The sequence below is a fragment of the Monopterus albus genome, unplaced genomic scaffold, assembly GCF_001952655.1.
Source record: "Monopterus albus unplaced genomic scaffold, M_albus_1.0 scaffold5.1, whole genome shotgun sequence".
Classification (NCBI taxonomy): domain Eukaryota; kingdom Metazoa; phylum Chordata; class Actinopteri; order Synbranchiformes; family Synbranchidae; genus Monopterus; species Monopterus albus.
Genome location: NW_018127885.1, coordinates 3599647 through 3618825, shown reverse-complemented (window position 1 = coordinate 3618825; position 19179 = coordinate 3599647). Strand labels below are relative to the sequence as shown.

At 39.4% G+C, this 19179-nt stretch overlaps 3 protein-coding genes across 6 annotated transcripts in view; 1 reads left to right on the top strand and 2 right to left on the bottom strand.

The window, feature by feature from the left end:
* Positions 1-751: 751 nt before the first annotated feature.
* etfa (electron transfer flavoprotein subunit alpha) lies at positions 752-9369 on the bottom strand. The gene is made up of 12 exons (XM_020612234.1): positions 9258-9369; positions 8308-8457; positions 8030-8111; positions 7663-7745; positions 7296-7395; positions 6305-6415; positions 6096-6197; positions 5366-5434; positions 5197-5279; positions 4185-4250; positions 3705-3785; positions 752-1276 (listed from the first exon to the last, which is right to left on the bottom strand). Exons 1-12 carry the CDS (start codon positions 9294-9296, stop codon positions 1241-1243), a joined length of 1002 nt encoding a protein of 333 aa, XP_020467890.1. The 5' UTR covers positions 9297-9369; the 3' UTR covers positions 752-1240.
* Positions 9370-11658: 2289 nt separating this feature from the next.
* isl2a (ISL LIM homeobox 2a) lies at positions 11659-15840 on the top strand. The gene is made up of 6 exons (XM_020613373.1): positions 11659-11798; positions 12228-12417; positions 12768-13027; positions 13433-13719; positions 14476-14643; positions 15238-15840. Exons 1-6 carry the CDS (start codon positions 11741-11743, stop codon positions 15352-15354), a joined length of 1080 nt encoding a protein of 359 aa, XP_020469029.1. The 5' UTR covers positions 11659-11740; the 3' UTR covers positions 15355-15840.
* A 1328-nt stretch (positions 15841-17168) lies between these two features.
* scaper (S-phase cyclin A-associated protein in the ER) overlaps positions 17169-19179 on the bottom strand; it is a 54512-nt gene continuing 52501 nt past the window's right edge. For all 4 annotated transcript variants that reach the window (XM_020612669.1, XM_020612693.1, XM_020612679.1 and 1 more), the window contains 3 exons: positions 18879-19070; positions 18077-18125; positions 17169-17854 (listed from right to left, as the gene is read on the bottom strand). In XM_020612669.1, the coding sequence (XP_020468325.1) occupies positions 17757-17854; positions 18077-18125; positions 18879-19070 (339 nt within the window). In that variant the 3' untranslated portion in view covers positions 17169-17756. The remainder of the gene's footprint in view (positions 17855-18076; positions 18126-18878; positions 19071-19179) is intronic.

Genomic DNA, 19179 nt, shown 5'->3' with positions numbered 1-19179 from the left:
TGGAAGCAAACACAGAACCCCTGATGAGCATTACTTGGCACAACACATTTGGGTAGGTTCCTATAATAAAACCCCTTTAGCGTTTACTGAGATTTTGCTAAATACAGCAGGTCCCTCATGCACCAAAAAAAAAAAAATCTAATAGACTTCATAAAAAATACTTTGTGTCTGGAAGTTATGTAAATATTTCAGGATGAGTTTGACCATCATGTGACAACCAAAAGTAGTGAGGTACGAACTGGAGCTACAGTATGAACCATCAACTAACCCTGTTTATTGTACTGTCAGGCATTTTCCATCTTGAATATGGAAAGTGGGCATTGCAAAATGAACCTAATAAAGGAAAGATGTGGCAAAATTAGAAAACTAGTACTGTCAATTTAACACATTTTCCAAAAGCATTTTAATGGACACTGTTAGCATGAACAGCTACATCTCTCTTTACTGCACTCAAATTAAAGAGCAATGACAATATGTACTGGAGCCATAAAATAACCTCTGGCCAATTCTAACCTTATTCACTGATAGCCAATGCTTGTACAGTTAAAGTAAGAACTGGCATTTCTCTCTGTTCATCTGATGCCTGTCAGAGATGCTGATGATGAAACAGTTTCTGTACACAGACTCTCCCAGCTTCAGCCATTAAACGATAAGGTCGGTCATCTTCAATATTAGTATTTTCAACAATCCCCACACAAAGACTAAAACCAACAATGAATTGCCTCTACTCATGATTAATGGCTGTCAGTCCTGGATTATCTTGCTGCTCTGTGCCATAGACCTCCACTGTTGTTCAAAAACATCAGGGAAGCACACCACTGCACTGGGAGACATATTTCCTCACTACAAAGCACAAGACCTTAATATTAAGGATATTCAAAGATCTTGTGCATGGGTTCTTGACATGGGTTACAGCCATTCGGACCCTTTGGAACAATTTTTAAAAATATCAGGGTCTGGTGTTTCTCCCCATGTGTTTTTAAACAACCATGGAGGCCTACTATGGTGCAGAGGAACAAGCTAATCCAGGACCAATAGTTTGACAGATATTAATTATGAGTAGAGGCAAAGCATTGTTGGTTTTAGTGTCTATATGGGGAATGTTTAAAATACTGCTGATATAGAAAATGACAGCTTTATCCTTTAAGGCAATGAATGCGGGTTACTGTGACTGCTCTGAATTCTTCCTACTGTGGTTTCCAGGTTCTGTGACAGAAGCTTGGTGAGAGAGAGTTTCTCCTCATTTGCTCAGTGCTTCAGTCATCTCAGGAACAACCTGAAGAGAAAACAATACAGACTTAAATACAATATTTCATCAATATTTTACACTGTCATTCCGACAGGACCAACCTTACTGAATATTTTAAATGCATTTACTACAAGAGTTCCTGAAAAAGTTTTTTTGTTTTTGCTTTGCTCCACTTTCAAATTAATCACTTGTTCACTAATCAAAATACACAGAAATCATTTACACATAAAAATGAAGTCCTGGTAATTGTTGCTCTGCGTTAAAGCCACAATGTGTTACTTGAAGTACTAGCCCCGTCATACATTCGAGTCAGTCTTCCGTTAGCTTTCGCAACTGAGACATTTAACCCTATACTGTCATTTCATAATATTCCTCATCATTAGAAGAATCCTTAGATGCTTCTAATGATGAGGAATAAAAAAAAATAATTGAGCCTAGTCCAGGAAAAATATCATTTTAATCAGGTTCTCTGGTCATACAGTTTCTCTTCAGTTGAGCAAAGATGGCAACAGGAACTGATGCCATCTTTCTCGCTTTTTTGTGAAAGCTTAGCATGAATGTATTACTGAAACCTATTATATTATTGAATGTATTTAAATCAGAATCACCTTGGCCAGGTGTGTAGGACATGAAGAATTTGACTCTGATACAGCGGCTCTCAATGCACATGTACATATCCCCATGCAAGGCAACAGCAAGGGGCAAGTAAACAATATACCAACCAAATTTAATTGTAATTATTATTGAAATTGTTTAAGTAATACATTCATGAAGTCAAGCCACTTTAACACAAAGCCAGTGACATCATTTAACTGTGAAAGCTCACAGGAGATTATCTCTGTGACTCGAGTGTATGTAATACATGAGAATCACAAGCTGGGGCTAAGCAAGCACTAGCATGAAACTCCCTCTCCCTGCTCCACTATGATCATTTTCATTCCCATCTTATTTCACATACTAAGATTTATGAGTTTGCTACACAAATCATAAAGCATATTCTGGCTCACTCTATAAATTAGCACAATGAGATTTATCAAGACCATGGCAGGCTGCAAGCATACAAATATGTATCAGTGTTTACAGGGTTGATTACAGCAGACAGATTCTGAATGGAAAACATCTGGCCTGTAAACAAACATCCTGATAATGCCAGTCGGTGTTAAAAAAAATTCTAAAGCGATTTCTGAGGAGTACAAATAGGGGTGTGTGATGTATATTGTTTACAATAATATCTTAATTGTTGTTTTAAACGTGCCAGCTGGCATTATCGACTATATGACTCGGACATTGGTTGCCATTAAAGACCATTCAATAGCTTGTTTTACCATCTGCATGCTAACCACTGCCCAGAACATGAAAAGCTTCGGGAGTCAGCTGTCCTCAACAGGATTTACCAGCCAAGGTACCAATACACACACACACACACAAAAAAAAAACCCCTCCACAAACTTTAGCAGAATCGTTCTGCAAAACCAAGTCAATGTTTGTGTACCATTTAACTTTAAAGCTTTAGTTTTAGGTAAATCACTATATGTAATATTTTATCATTAATAAGAAACAATTAATATGCTAAGAGCAACAAACATTTTTGATGGATGCAAAATATTGTCTAGTTACTGCAAAATCGCATAAGAATTCAGATATTTTCTGTCAATATCACACACCCCTAAGTACAACATTATTCAAATTAGACTTGTGAGTAGAGCAACTTCAGAACAGAACCATCAGCCAGTGCATGAGCTGGTGCAAGGTATCAATTGTCCATTTGAGGAAAAAGTAGAAAGCCCATCCATTTTAATCAGCTATCTGAGGAGTGATCACATGTAAGGTGATCTCATCCAGTAGGTCACAACTCGACTGCCACTAGCTATTATTACTAATCATTTCCACAGAGGTCATCAGGACACCTGGGCTGCTCATGCACTTCTGAGGGGCTAAATAAAACATGACTAACAGGGCACACATGAAAACATAACCTACTAGCCTTCTGCGAGCAGTGCTGGACTCCAGTGTTAGTTGTGCCAACACTACTGGCTCACTATCCCTTAAGTATCATCCTGATACAGGAAAGTAACTAAGCATGTAAAAGGCCTGGCAAGTAGAAGCTGCAGACAAAGCTCAAGCAACCTTATAACCTTTTTTATGTCTTCTAAGATACTAAAGTGTTTGTCTCTCAGCAGCAGGCCCCAGCCACAACTCCCCTCTGATTAATTCAAGAACTTAATAATTCAGCAGTTGCACATTTCCATCATGTCATTAGGTGGAATAAGGCATCGTGCAAAATTTATCAGTGAGAAAGCAAATGTTATTTTCTGTGACTGTCACTTTGGACTCCTGGCTATCAAAACATACACTAAGTCAAGACACAAGGTGCATGAGTGGTGTTATGCCCTCCCAGCTTGTACGATTACTAAATTAAAATTACAGTGAAATTGCTGCAGTCCCAGACACTCACCTTGAAAAGATCAGCAACAATGCCATAGTCAGCCACCTGGAAAATGGGAGCCTCTGGGTCTTTGTTGATAGCTACAATAGTCTGAATTAAACAAGAAAAACATACATTTAGTGGTCATACGCAATAAAATAATGAACTGAGTGCCTAAAATGTTACCTGCCTATATTTTGCTGAGCCAGAGACACAGAAACATTGCTCATTCTATTAACACTGGTATTTAAACTTAAATGTAGAACGTGTGTGTTGTTTTGTGGCAACATTTGCATCCTAAACTGTAAACAACGCAACCACATATCAAAAGCTTTGACAACCAAGTTACATTTGTGGGTGATGTGTCCTCACTGTGTGTGAGGTGACATTTCGCTTCAAATTTGACTTCTGACTTTTACTTGACATCTCTGGTTGGCAAGTGAATTTTCTTTACATAGAAAATGCACAGAATTATAGAAAACAGTAAGAAAGGGGAGGATGCTACATTACCTTGCTATCTTTCATTCCAGCCAGGTGCTGAATAGCTCCAGAGATACCAACAGCAATGTACAACTCCTGTTGAAATGAACAAAAGACAACCAGAAGACAAGAGTTACTTGCTTGAAGACATGAAGTGTAATCTCAGGCTTCTGTTAAAAACAACACACACCTTAGAACTACATTAAGTGGAGCTTCTGGATGGTCTATTGTCCAGTCGTACAGTTTATAAAGTGTAACATTCTAAAAAATGATGTAGGATGGTCAAAGTAAGGTGCTTTTGGCCAAATTTCATTTGTTCATCCGGTATCTTCTTAACATACTTTAACAGCATCTTTGCTTCAATTAAATCAATATGTATGTCTCTGGATGTGATCATTTGATTATAATGAACAATTCAGAGACTCACCTCTGTTCAAAGGCACTTAACTCTGTTTAATGCAAAATGATGAAATAAACTGTACTTTAACCAGCATAGGAGACATTAAATCTGAATGACATCTACATCTTTCATTTCACTGAACACCCTAAACATTTTAGATTAAAAGGATGCAGAAACAAACCAGATTTAAAACTATATTTTATTAAGCAAATTCAACAAGCTCATCATAACATTTAGAAAATCCAATTTGGACAGTCTGGCCTTGTCTGAGGGCTCTGGCCAGACGTGCACTGCACTGCACTCTGCTTGAATGGATCAGCTAAATCATTTAGGACCCTAAATGTGCCATCAAGTACATTTTGCAGATACTAATGTGTGGGTAATCGCAGCTGGGGTAACCTAACTGATTCAAATAATGGCAAGTTAACCTTTTTAGAAGGTCTGAGCAGACACCTTGATCATATTGAATTGCAGGGCATGCTGTGTAAAGGTTAAAAGACATTTGTTTACTTGCACCGTCTTTAAACATGTTTTTGAATGCAATTCAAATTTTGTCATATTAAAATGTTCCTCCCTATATTTTCATGATTTGTTGTACAAAATGAAGCAATTCCAAATAACCCCTTAAGAAAAGGAACTTACTGGTGCTACAATTTTGCCAGTCTGTCCAACCTGCATGTCATTTGGGACGTACCCAGCATCCACCGCAGCTCTGGATGCACCAACTGGGAAAAGAATATCATGCAATTCAAAACCTAAGTAAGTACAAGCATTTGGGTTATTAATGACACAAATGATGTCATCATACTACCTGCAGCATTCAGTTTGTCAGCAAGGTCATAAAGCAACTTGAAGTTTTCTCCACTCTTCAACCCCCTACCTAAATAAATAAAACAAACACTATTATTCTATTTGCACAAAAAAATATGAACATGTTATACGCTCTAAACGACCAAAGTTTATGTACAAACAAAAGACAAATTGTGGATATTGGTATATGATGCAAAAAAGCCAAATGGGCTGTGCACATTTCAGAAAGACAGGACCACCAAGTCCAAGTCCAACTTTCAAAGCCATAAAGAATATCCAACACACTTCTTTCAAACTTTAACACTTGTTCCTCTTTCAGTCTCTTAAACATTAAAACACCAATATGGGGCATAACTAACATACTGTTGTTAAATGATTGCCAAAATAGACCAGAATATGATAGGATGATATGAAACCAAAATTGTCTATTTATTGCAGCACTTTTTCAAAGTAGCGCACCGCAGTCACGTGCATTACTAAGCTGGCCCCACTGAGCCAAAGTGTAAAAGTTTACCTATCCATTTTCAAATGGAAAACATCCCCACGGTGGAAATCCAGCCCAGTGCCAGAGAACTTTAAGCCCTGCTTACAGTTGATGAAAATGAATCTGCAAACTAATTCCTCTGAATTAACAACCCACCATGTGAATCTCAATATCATCCACTAGTGACACAGCTTTGTGCTTAATTTTTAAGACAGAACACAAAAAGATGGCGACAGTTGACTCATACCTCCAGACACCACAACCTTAGCGCTCGTCAGATCTGGACGGTCGCTCTTTGTTAGACTCTGTTCCAGCCACTCCGAAATTCCAGCGGGAGAAGGAGCAGCCGCTGCAGATCACAGGATCATCGATGTCAAATAAGATGAAAAATGCAATGGCACTGCATGCCATTTTTCCTATGTACTGCAACAGAATCTGCTACTGAAGCTAATGTACCATTTTCTGATGTGGCACTTCCTCCCTGTGTTGGAGCTGCTTCAAAGGATGTCCCTCTGACAGTGAAGACCTTGATTGGCTCATTACATTTCACAGTGCTGAGAGCATTTCCTATCAAATGAAAAATATTATTTAAATGAAACATTAATTAAGGAATCCTTAGAGCAGATCCTGCAGCAAAAATGGAGCAGTATTCAAATGGCATCTGGGTCCAATCAAGGCTACAAATCCAGGTTACATGAGTTTCAGACCTGACAAAGGCGCACCAGTAATGTAGCCAATATTGCCTTTTTGTCACAGCTTTATTCCTTTTAAAACACAACACTAATATTACATAAACACTGTTCTGAAAATGCACATCATTTCTTGTTTAACAAGAGCACTCAGAGAGCACATGTACCTCCATCAAGACACAACATTCACTCATGCAAATGGGCCCCTTGTGAAAAATGAGATCCAGAACATAAAACGTGTCCTATGATCCAGATTGGATCTGGGTCATCTTTCAGGCTATGATAGGCAGTTATAGTGGACATCGTAAATGAACATTTCAGGGACTTTCATTATAAGTAAGTTATGGTAGAAAATATGAATTAAATAGGGTTTTCAATATTAAGTTACATGGCTGTCAGATCCAGACACTGCATACATATGTGCATTAAATTTCAGACAAAAAAATGATCTGGATAACTTCTGATGGAGATATGATTTTTTTTATTTAGCCTCAACTCTTTTTCTTCTTTTAGGCAGGAAGACCTACATTTTTGGTTTAGATGCTCGTTGGAGTAGTCTTGACTAACATTACTGCACAACTACTCAAGCTCCCAAAGTGTCACCAGCTTTTTGCACACTTTAGACTGACAAATCATACCAGTGTGTTCTAATATCAGAATGCATACCAGTTGTTAGTTCTCTGGAGCTCACACTAACAAAGATTTTATGAGAAGATAAAAAAATGTACATTATTTCATTAGCACAGTTACAGGCTTACCTGCATAAATGGTTCTCACAAACACGTCTGGAGACTTGATCTCAATAATATCCGAAACTGGGGCAACATCCAACTTGGCAGCCACTCTGGGAAGCAGGTTCTGCAAACATTACGGTGAATTCGCTGAGAAATATGCAACAATCACGCTTGTGCATTTAAGGAATCAATCAGATGACAGAGTTGATGAGTACAAAGATAGTTTTGATATGTTTTGTGAATTGTTAAATATTTTGTGAAAATTAAGTCTAATTTGGCACTTCAGAACAAGGGTAAGCATAAGGCCTAAAAGAAACCAATGAGGACATTACATGCATTTCAAAACATTCAAATGAAAATTATACATGCATTACTCTCGTCTGTGCCTTACCTTTCCAAATGCAGACGCACCAGCACAGATGTGGGTGAAGTTGAATTGCTTTTGTGTTGCCAAGATAAGTGGAGTCAACTCCTCTGATGAAAACAAATAAAATGACATCAAGAGGTGCCAGTTCTAGTCACAATAAACATGTAAAGAGAGAAATCAAATAAAAAAACATTCTCCCCTTCCACAGGTACTATTGCCAAGCAGCCTTTGAGCCAATCAAGCACAAAATCGATACATAAACATGTGGGACTGTGTAAATATGAATCAGATTACTACTAAAACAGCAGACATTTTCAGTATTTCTTTGCTCTGTGAGTGAAGGCTGAATTAAACGACAGGCATTAAGTATCTTTGGTGTTACTGTACATACCAGGCAGGGCACCTTTGTAACAATCATGTTGGGCCACTAAAACTTTCTTCACACCCTGTACTTTACTGATTTGTTCCACAACCTGGAAAGACAAAAACCATGTTATAGATCTAGGTTGTCTGACCTTCTTTTGTCTTATTATCATGTACATGTTAAAAACACATTTATCCTTCTTGGCTCTTCTGCATTTTTTCCTTATCTCCATAAGCTAAAAGCACAACTAAAATAACATCTTAATAATACCACACATACAATGTGTTTAAGAAATCCTTATCTACCTTTGAACAGTTTACTCCGGCAACCAGACAAGACACCTCACCACCCAGCTTACTAGCAGCAGTGATTGCATTGAGTGTAATAGGGGTCAGCTTTTCATTGTTGTGCTCTGCAACCACCAAGGTGCTTTGAAACCTTTTGAGGAGACCACTCTGTGGGAGAAACAGTCGACATTTCAGTATACAACACACAAAGATGTGGTAGTGCTGCGTTTTAAACAGCCTGTCACATTTGGGATCATTTACAGATAATATATAGAAAATATTGAGTTACTCTTTTGGCATCCATGAACAAGTTCACATGTAATCAATGAACTATGGGATATTCATAGTTTGTAATGAAATATTACTCAGTTCTAGGAATTAAAACCTAGACAAACAGTGTTTATCTAGGTTTTAGGACTAGTAACGTTACACATCGATTCAAAAGTATTATTTACATAACACCTAGAATAATCGGTGCAATGTGAATACAATTACTAACGCTATTGGGAACATAACGACATACAAGCATTAACTTAGTTCAGTTACTGTAACCTCTGAAACAGCTGCAGCAGACTCAGCCAAGATAAAACAGACTAATACCAGCAACACCTGGACACGACTGGACAATATTAGTTGTTAAAGGTCATTCTACTGAACAGAGAAAACACTAAATACCACATGCTACCTTTAAGCTTATTGCTTATAGCTACACGTCTCACATGAAATCAAATGATTCTTTTAACACGATGACAACTTTACAGTTTTACAAGTGTTACGAGCTTTCATAACCACTAGCATAACCATGCTAACACCGACTACATCTGAATTAGCTAGCCAGCGAGCCGGCTAGCAACCCTTGCAAAAATAACAAGGTAGATAACTGATGTTTTTCAGCGTTTTAAGTCTGTTATAAAAAAAACAATATAATGTCTGCGCATGATGTAAACCTATAAACATCATACTCTCACCAAATGTCTCACAGTTGTTTTGTTAAACGCTCTGTTCATCTTGGACCCTTGTAGCTGCTGTCTATTCAGTGCTACAAAGAACCGTGCCAAAGGTCATCTGACGTTTACAATGACTTCTCGCGAGATATGCCCAATTAAGAAGGTAACTTCCGGTCATCGGCGGAAAGCATGAAATCTCTCCTCCCTCCTCGCTCTCTCTCTCTCTCTCTCTCTCTCTCTCTCTCTTTACCTCCCTCCCTCCCTCCCTCCTTCCCCTCCTCTCTGAATCCGACAATCGTAGTCAAAAAAAGAAAAGAAAAGGAAATGAAATAGCCCGTGGATATATTTACGATCCACTGATTCATTACAGCTAAGAAGTTCTTTTAATTGTGTTCACTTTATCCATCAGACACTAAATAAATTAGTAAGGAACTTTGAGTTATGTAAGACCAACATTTGTGGTTCTTACTGCTCTTCCGCCTGTTTTGTTATTTAGACTTTCATTTAGGATTGTGTAGCCTAAAGGCATAGGCTATCAACGCTATTAAATGTTACAGGTTTGATTTCAAATATGACACGTACAATATATTATCCTCAAATTTTTTTTCTGAATGAACAAAAATAGGCCACTCTTGTCGAATTTATCATTCTTATATTGTTTTAACAGCAGGGTTAAGGCACTTCAGTCTAGTCTTCAGTCTTCAGGCTACGTGTTTCTACTCATGAGAAAGATGAAGGAAAAATACAAGAAAAGATAAAACGAATGAATTTTTTAAAATGTGGTCCATAATTTGCTTTGCTTTAATAACATGCATGAGAGCGCTGTATGATCTGATGGATTCGGAAATAAACAACAATAAAGGTTGCAGACAGTAGACCTGCTTTGATTGCGGTGTGTGACTCCCTCTCTCTATCTCTCAAATTTTAACTATTACTAGGCTAAGTCATCTATCATCCTTCATCAGCCTATATCATTTTCTTAAATCTTCAAAATTGACTGTCACCAAATGGGCTATAAGCTTTAGCTCAGTAAGTTCAAATAATTTATGGCTAATCCATACAAAAGAAAAGGTTTCTTTCTTTTGTTTTGTTTTACACTGAATAAACAAAAAGACAAGAGACCCCCCCCCACCACCTTCCAAAAAAGCAAATTTTTTCTGACATGAGTTATAACTGATCATTAATCTGCTGATCATTTTATGTGGTAATGCATAAAAATGGGTCTTCCTGGCCCATTTTAATAAGATACATTTTCTTGCTAAAAGCTTTTGAAATGCCAGAGATAGACGTGGCACATCTAAAAACCACAAAAAATATTTTTATCTTGAAAATAGGCTATAAGCTCCTTGACAATGCAATTCAAAAAAACGTGATTTTTACATTGCAAAAAAGTATGAATATAATATTCTCTATTGCATTATAAGCATGTTACATGTTGTGTTATGCTGCTATGTGTAGGCTCTACTCTATGAAAAGTTTGCATTGTGTTTCCCTGAACCTCCTACACGTAAACTGTATTGATACAGCTAATAACTTCTTGCAAGTCATAACTATACCGTTCCCTTTCGTTTTATGTTGTGCAGACTAGTGAACAAACGGAGTGAACGCAGTAAATGAAATGGGAAGAGCTCCTCCAATCCAAGAACAAATTGTATACTAGGACAATGAATTTGGGAATATTAGGTAAAGAAAGCATATGTAAAATAATAAAGTGACGGATTTAAGGGCTTCTTAGGTAAACCAAACTTTTGATTAAGTTGTCAAAATGACATCAGGCTATCTTCCTGAAAAAAAAGTATTTCTAAAATTTGCTGCTTCTTGATCCGAGATCTCACCCTATATAGATTTCATCCAGTAGAGGGCGCACTACTGCAATAGTACTGGTCACTGTTCGTCACAAAAGAAAAGTTTATATATATATATACCCCTTTATAATTCGTGAAAGTAATGAAATGATAACTACCATAATATAAAATGTATTTATTTTTCAGCATTGTAGGCCCGTGTTTTTTTACAAGAGATTCAAGTTGGACTTGTTAGTGAACAAACCTCACAGCAACACTATAAAACACATCACAGTATAATTTCATAGCAAAATATTAACAAAGATGAGCTTACCATAAACAATAGGCCTATATGAACCCTTAGCCTCAGTATTTCCCAATTAATCTCAATAAGTTAACAGGAAAACGCTTAAGAAATAGAGATGGACAAGCAGCATTGTGGGGGATAAAAGAGGTAAAGAAACACAGCTGCTCTCACGACCAGTCCGAGAAGACAAGAAGAAAAAAAAAACGAGGAGAGGTCCAGGAGGAGATTTGCATGGCACCTTCTCCTTAGACCCACAGAGGTCCTGGTTTGCAGACGTCACTGGTCGAGGATCTTTGTTTTCTCTCCTCCTCTCTGTGGAGGAATACAAGTTTATCATCCAGCCAGGGACGGGACGGTCTCCTCTGCCACTCCTCTCCTCCATCTGTCGACTTGCACCGGGCTGTTTCTCCTGTATGGTGGATATCCTGCTCAATGCTTCTTTCTTGGATGATATGGGGGATCATTCAAAAAGTAAGATACTCCCATCTTTATTATTGACATTGTGGGGTTTTATTGCGGGTTTTAAAATTCCAGCTCGTGTGCAGCCTCTTGAATTTGATGATTAATCGTTCGATTCATTTCCAAGTTTACAGAATCATTTCAAAACGTGCAACTAGGGAATAATCAATAGAGTCGTGCTAACGAAAAACCACCATATTAGTCTATTGCCTAGATTATAATGTAGCCTATCTGTGGTGCTCGTGTGTTTAAGGTGACCCGTGCCGTGATATTTTTAGCTCCCGTGGACAATTCAGTAATAGTCTTGGAAGGACTTACATGTTTGTTGTGATACGTGCACAGCAGTATCTCTCCATAAAGTGACGGGGGCTTTATCATGGATGTCATGGGGATTACAGGAGCGCAGACAGTGTTGCATTAATGCATTTCCCCCTCACACAGAGAAGTCAGGAATCGCAATGTGTGTGGGCTGTGGAAGTCAGATACACGACCAGTACATCCTGAGAGTCTCCCCGGACCTGGAGTGGCATGCAGCCTGCCTCAAGTGTGCAGAGTGCAGCCAGTACCTAGACGAGACCTGCACTTGCTTCGTCCGAGACGGAAAGACTTATTGTAAAAGAGATTATGCAAGGTGGGAGTTCAGCAGTTTTCTGGGTTTGCTTTACTTTCCTAGCTTTTAGAGGCCATGTGTCAGGCTGTTGAAAACAAAGTGGTGGATACAAGGGGCTACAAGATAAGAAAAAATATATATTCCCAGCTGCGGATTTCAGTGGCAAATGTGCAAATAATAGTGCGCAAAATGTGCATCATGAACTGCACAACCCAAGTAAGAGGCATTCCGTTTTTATTCATTTCATGTGATTAGGCCTGTGATGTCAGCTCACAGCTTTTTGAGCGTCTCTGATTCATGAAAGATCAGCCTCAGATTCGTTGGCCTAGGGATGTTGTATGAGACCAATATATCTTCGCTCTCCTTTGCAGGTTATTTGGCGTCAAATGTGCAAAGTGTAACATGGGCTTCTACAGCAGCGACCTGGTGATGAGAGCCCGGGACAATGTTTATCATATGGAGTGTTTTCGGTGCTCGGTGTGCAGTCGACACCTCCTGCCGGGAGACGAGTTCTCCCTGAGGGACGAGGAGCTGCTGTGTCGAGCGGATCACGGTTTGCTGGTGGAGCGGGCCTTTGCAGGAAGCCCGCTCAGCCCGGGGAACGTTCACAGCAGACCGCTGCACATCTCAGGTACAAGCTGGGTTGTTATTCCTCCCATGTCCTTCCAGAAGAACATAGGCCTTAATGGTGCATGCGGCTATTATCATTATTAACAGATTAAATGTAGTCAATTTTGAACGAAGTCGGCTCAGTAATAATCATATTTTGTGTGCATATATAGGCCTAATTACTTTGAAGCAGTAGACGTGTCAATATGTCCGTATAAGCATACAATAAGTAACTGCAGCAGTGTATTTCAAAAGCCTAATTCTTTTATAAATTCCAGATGGTGATCACTTTAAATCCATTTTTTTTAATGTGGTTTAGTGTAGAATCCTTTATAGATGATTTTGTATTTGGCCTATACATTTATTTATAATTAACAGCAAAAAGATGAATCGCTTTTAGGATGTAACTTGATTTTGCTTTCTGCAGAGCCGGTTTCTGTCCGGCATCCTCCCCATCACCGGAACCACGTCCACAAGCAGTCCGAGAAGACCACCCGGGTCCGGACGGTGCTGAACGAAAAGCAGCTCCACACACTGCGAACCTGCTACAACGCCAACCCGAGACCAGACGCCCTGATGAAGGAGCAGCTGGTGGAGATGACCGGCCTGAGCCCCAGGGTCATCCGCGTGTGGTTTCAGAACAAGCGCTGCAAAGACAAGAAGAAGTCCATCCTGATGAAGCAGCTTCAGCAGCAGCAGCACAGCGACAAGACCGTGAGTTTCCTGTTTTTATAGCTTCATGAAATAACTGAAAGAAGCGTCATTATGTTTTAGTTTGCTCGTTCCCAAAGCATTTTGTGCAACACTCGTGTTCAGTAGCTTTCCAACCTTCACCCTCCACACTTGTGTTTAATTCCTCCTATAAATATATAGCCTATAGAAAATTGCGTTTTTGTGAGTGAACAGGGAACCAGATCATATTCATGTTATTGTCACACCTTTGCTCGATGTAAAGAAAGAAAAAAAATTAAATAGCAATAGTCTACTGCCATGGCAAAATGAAATCAAATCAGATTTAGTCTTATATTTAAGAAGCCTCGCAGCATAAACATCTCTTAGACTGAATTTAAATTAAAAACGAAATAGTTTGTTGCACGAATTGCACAAAAAAACTAAAATCGAACAAACAACTGCTTTTTATTTTCAGTTTCCTTCCAGTTTAATTATAGGTTGTAGCTTCATACATCAGATAATAATTGTAAATGTAGGCTCAGTTACTGAATGGAATTGAAATTGTATTTTGGACATATGGGTTCGGCAGAGCGAATGAATTGGGTCATTTTGCAAACTTAAATTTATTACAATTTTTACTAACTAGCTACAATCATAACGTTTAGTATTACTCTGCAATGCTTTGTTTGTTGATGCATGGATTTAAAAAAATCTGTTCTTATTCATCCCTGCATTACGCATTCATATGACTTTGTCCATATATTTGTGCACACTGAGCGTTTTTCATTGCTCCTGCAGAATCTGCAGGGCCTGACAGGCACACCTCTGGTGGCAGGCAGTCCGATCCGGCACGACAACACCGTGCAGGGGAATCCTGTGGAGGTGCAAACTTACCAACCACCGTGGAAAACCCTCAGCGACTTCGCCCTGCAGAGCGACCTAGACCAACCCGCCTACCAGCAACTGGTATGGTTAAAATAGAAATAAAAGATTGTTTAAAAAGAATACAAAGAGAGCACTAATGCTCACGGAAAGAGAGGAATGTGTTCAGATGCATTTATCATTCAGAAAAGTTCAGATACAGAGATTATTAAGGTGATGGTTTAATTAGGGAGTTTAGTAACGGCACCCAACAACTCCGTCCACCCAGTCATCTCAAAGTCATAGATTAAAATCTGGCTGAAACATATCGACGCCTTTTATTTTCAAAAGACTCAGAAGTAATTGCTTCTTGTACCAAACTCCTTCTCAGCCTTGTGATGGCCTCTGTGTGGAGTCACTTGAGCTGCCGAGCACAGGCCACGGGTGATTTACTGAATGATAAAGTGACGTATATTCATGTTTTAACGGCTTGAAAAAATTAAATATAGATATATATATATTCATTTATTCATTTTGAAGTCCCACACTCCAGGCCCTCACATGTTGACATCTCTTTATATGGGTTTCATGAGAAGTTTGGCACCAACGCAGATACTAAATGATGAAGAATGCTGACAAACATGAATGACCTGGGGTAAATGATGTTCGTTTGATTTGCCACCCCGTCTCCTCCGGCAGGTGTCTTTCTCTGAGTCGGGCTCCCTGGGAAACTCCTCTGGCAGTGATGTGACTTCTCTGTCATCGCAATTACCGGACACACCGAACAGTATGGTTCCGAGTCCCGTGGACACGTGAGGAGGCCCCCGGGGCCACCTGCAGCCCCCCCTGCAGCGCACCGCATCTTCTGCAGGGACGCACATAGACCTCAGTGAAATGAATAAAAGGACCAGGGCGGATTATGTTCGAGGATACACTCAGGATTGTGTGACTGTTCCCTTTGCATCTACTCACCGTCTCGCTCAAGGACACTTCGGCAGGACACACAGCTGTTGATGGACATTATGCTGCCAGGGCTTCAATGGGACACGTTGACTTCTATCATGATGCCAGTGCCCAAACTGGACATGACGCGGGCACTATGTTGTGGGAGTCAAACACGCGATCATGTTGGACCTCTGAACTTTAATGCTTATAGTATGTTTATGCAAATGCAAACAGCCTAGATGTGCATGATTTGTAAGTTTCACTGTCGACTCTTGAAATGCGCACTGTTCGCATTGTCTCCAGAAAATAAGTTATTATTATTTATTATGAGGACAGACATAGCCGATCTTATCAATAAAACCATAGGCCTAACTGATTATTTGCGTAGAAAGTCCATTTGTTCCGCAAACTTTCAGAAGAATTTTAACATCCGTTTTAAGGAAAATCCATCTGCTACTTATAAGGCTTGACACAGTTTCAAGAGGTCAGGCCTGCAGGAACGGCCCTGTTTAGACCACAATTCAAACGTTTATTAAGGATAATTAACCCAAATAAATACAGAGCTAAATATTTCAATATTTCTCGGTTTGCACAGACCTTTGCGTCTTTCTCTGTCAATAAGCTGCAAGCTTCAGTTCACAAACCCCTCAGGTAGTGGCCCAACCCTGCTCAGTTTCTGAGCCAAGTGGATCAGTGACTGATGGCTGACAAGGTATTATTAAACGTGGCCAATACTTCAGAGGTCACTGAATCAGACACAGCAGGTTGCCTTCCATGTTTAATCCGCCTCCTCATGTTAATCATATTAATATTACGGCCTCCAAAGTAGCCTGGGATTATATTTAGACTATAACAAATTGTTTTGCTCCAGCTATAGTGATACAACCATAAATCTCAAATAAATAGATGTCTAGGTGCTTTACCAAGCTGAGGCCCATGGTTACAAGTCTAGACAGAGGACAGGCAGCGGCGGCCCCTTATCTGCATCTGGCATCACCTGCAAAGGATACACCGACGGGACCCACAACAAAACGTGCAGCCGCACAGCGCAGAGGGAACTCCCAGCCCGCGGACGCATCCTGGCGTGTCTTGGGTTTATTTTCATTCCAGTAGAAATCCTGACCGGCAAATAGCCGCTGGACAGGAGAGCACACAGGTCAAGCCGGGACTGACACACTACACCTCAACAATTTGTTGGAGAGGATCGGCTTTTATCAGCGAAGGAGATCGAATCGGATTGAAATTCGAACTCCTGTTAAGCTTTAAACTGTGTGCAAGAGATACAACAGAACTATACATTTAAAAAGAAAATGTTCATTAGAAACATACTAGATAATTAATGTCATTGTCATTAGCAGTAACACAAATAAAAGGAGTGATTTAGTGGCTTTTCCTCCAACCTAAATGCTGCCTACAGGCAGGTTGGTTGTGCTGAACCACAGGTGACACTGATGCTGCAGTGATGGACCGATTTAAAGAACAAACTGTATCAGCATTGTTTGAATACAGATGACAAACCATATTAAAACGAGCATTAATGAACACTGAGCAAATACAAAGCCAGCAGTCTGAAGTCAGACTCAAATCAACTTACATTTGTTCATTTTATAGAGTATAAAACTGAAGAGACATAATGCATAACCAAAAGCATTTTATTTTATGTTAGAGGTAAATAGCTCAATAAATTATATTAATCTGTAAACAGAGAGAGATGGAGAAAAAATGGAAAAAAATATAAATTTGAAAAGAATTTACAATGAAGGCAGGTCATGTAAGTTGTAACTGGCAAAATGTAGACAGGAGATAACAGTGTTACCACAAATTCAATCAATTAACAGCACTAATGAAAACAATTGGCAAATAATTACAGTATAAATACATGTTTCAGATTAAAGCCTTCACTGCTTTTGAAACAGATTCATTTCTATCTGTAATAGAAAAGAAAACTAACCAATGACTTGTTCAGACACTAAACTGAGTCCATGTGAATGTTTTGAATGTACAAATAAGAAATATTGTGCAAATTCCTCATTAACATCAGTCTGACTTCCAAAAAAAAAAAAAAAAAAAAAAAAATCTACACTGATGAACCAGCACAGGACAAGGTTTCACAGTCTTTACATTTGACAAAATCTCAAAAACACATAATTTACTCATGGGCAGACTTTAAGTCAGGGAAAAGAACACAAGGCTCAAGAGACATCGCTACATCTCACGCTCTTTTGTAGTGTTTATTCTGTGCTTATCCGTAGTGAGGACAGTGTGCGGCTCCATCACTCCTCCTGCTTCTTGAGAAAGAACTGCAGTGCTGAGTCCCACTGATCTCGTGGAAAGCGGTTGGCCAGCTCACAGTAATCCAGCAGCTGGAATACTTTGCACAGACAGAGAAGACTGACTACATTATGCTGGGTGTTCGACCGAATTTCACCAACGTGTTAAGAGAAATTCTTCACGTCTCAACAGTCAAATAGATTTAAAAAAATAATGTAAGAGAGCCATGTTTACATGACGCAACACCTTTTTTAATCATTAAAATCTCCTTATAAAATAAAAAAAAAAATGATATCAACATAAATTCACTCGAATAACTTACTTGCTTGCTTAGTTTTGTTGTCCGACTCCTTCTCATTTGCAGCACAGTCCTAGAGGAATTATAATAAGGGGCATTAAGAGCGTACTATGACATTATACTGCAGGTATTAATAGTGTTGTGTGAGCACAATTTATTTTCTTTTGCTCTAAGATTAATTAAAACTCCCAGCAGGAAAGAAAAAGCCACATTTAAATCTGTTCTCACAGTTTCACTTAATTACAATTTGCAAATCAAACAAAATGATGTCAGTATAAGAAGTGATAGAGAGCCACCTTGGATCAAGCTTTTACACATTCCCTGGAATGCTCTCGGGGTTAACTCAACAGTGAGGGCACCGGGGCAAGTCGTCATGCATTACTGCTTTGTTTGAAAGAAATGACAATAGCTTGTCTCCATTTGAATGGAAGTTAATCAGTGTCCAAACAGTGGTGGTTGCAGAGTGGTGAAGGGTATGTTGTCAGAGGGAGATGAAGGAGACAAGCTGTGTACTGGGAGTTGAACCAGTGGCAGTTAAATCCGCTGTGAGGGGAAGCCATTCATCTTTGTAAAAACCTGCCTGTTACAGATGATGAGCAAGGCTTTATCAGCTGTTGCTGAGATGATTCCTTCTGATGTGAAACAAATCTACCGGGTTTGGCGTAAAAGTCGCAAGGTCACAAAAATAATTTGGTCATTAATCGTTTTAAAATAATGTTCAAATACATTTTCAACATTGGCCTTGAAAGATCAGTTTTTTGGTCTTGAATTAATTTTAATTAATGAAGTGTGTTAGAATGCATACACAGGATGGCCCCATATTCACCTGAATGAATGTAGCCAGCAGCACACAGCTCATCTCCTGCTGCAGGATGACCTTGTTCTGAGGGTTGTTGTAGCAGGCCGAGATGAGGGAGGGGAAGAGCACTCTAATGAGGCGGGGGTGGCTGAAGTACTGGAAAGGCAGCTGACAGAGTTTCTGCAGCACGCTGGGCTGGCGACCAGACTGCACTATCACCTGAAACACACAAAGAGCAGGGGCAGTCAGTCACCAGTCAGTGGCACTGCCGATTGTAAATCACCGCCATGCGCCCCTCCCACGTGTGGATCTGCCACTAAAACAACAC

Excerpts from the sequence above, each read along its gene's own strand:
- etfa (XM_020612234.1), bottom strand. The coding sequence starts at position 9,296 with ATGAACAGAGCGTTTAACAAAACAACTGTGAGACATTTG. Across the intron at positions 8,458-9,257 it reads AAACAACTGTGAGACATTTG|AGTGGTCTCCTCAAAAGGTT; the intron begins GTGAGAGTATGA and ends TTTCTCCCACAG. Across the intron at positions 7,746-8,029 it reads TTACAAAGGTGCCCTGCCTG|AGGAGTTGACTCCACTTATC; the intron begins GTATGTACAGTA and ends TGTTTTCATCAG.
- isl2a (XM_020613373.1), top strand. The coding sequence starts at position 11,741 with ATGGTGGATATCCTGCTCAATGCTTCTTTCTTGGATGATATGGGGGAT. Across the intron at positions 12,418-12,767 it reads TGTAAAAGAGATTATGCAAG|GTTATTTGGCGTCAAATGTG; the intron begins GTGGGAGTTCAG and ends TCTCCTTTGCAG. Across the intron at positions 13,028-13,432 it reads CAGACCGCTGCACATCTCAG|AGCCGGTTTCTGTCCGGCAT; the intron begins GTACAAGCTGGG and ends TGCTTTCTGCAG.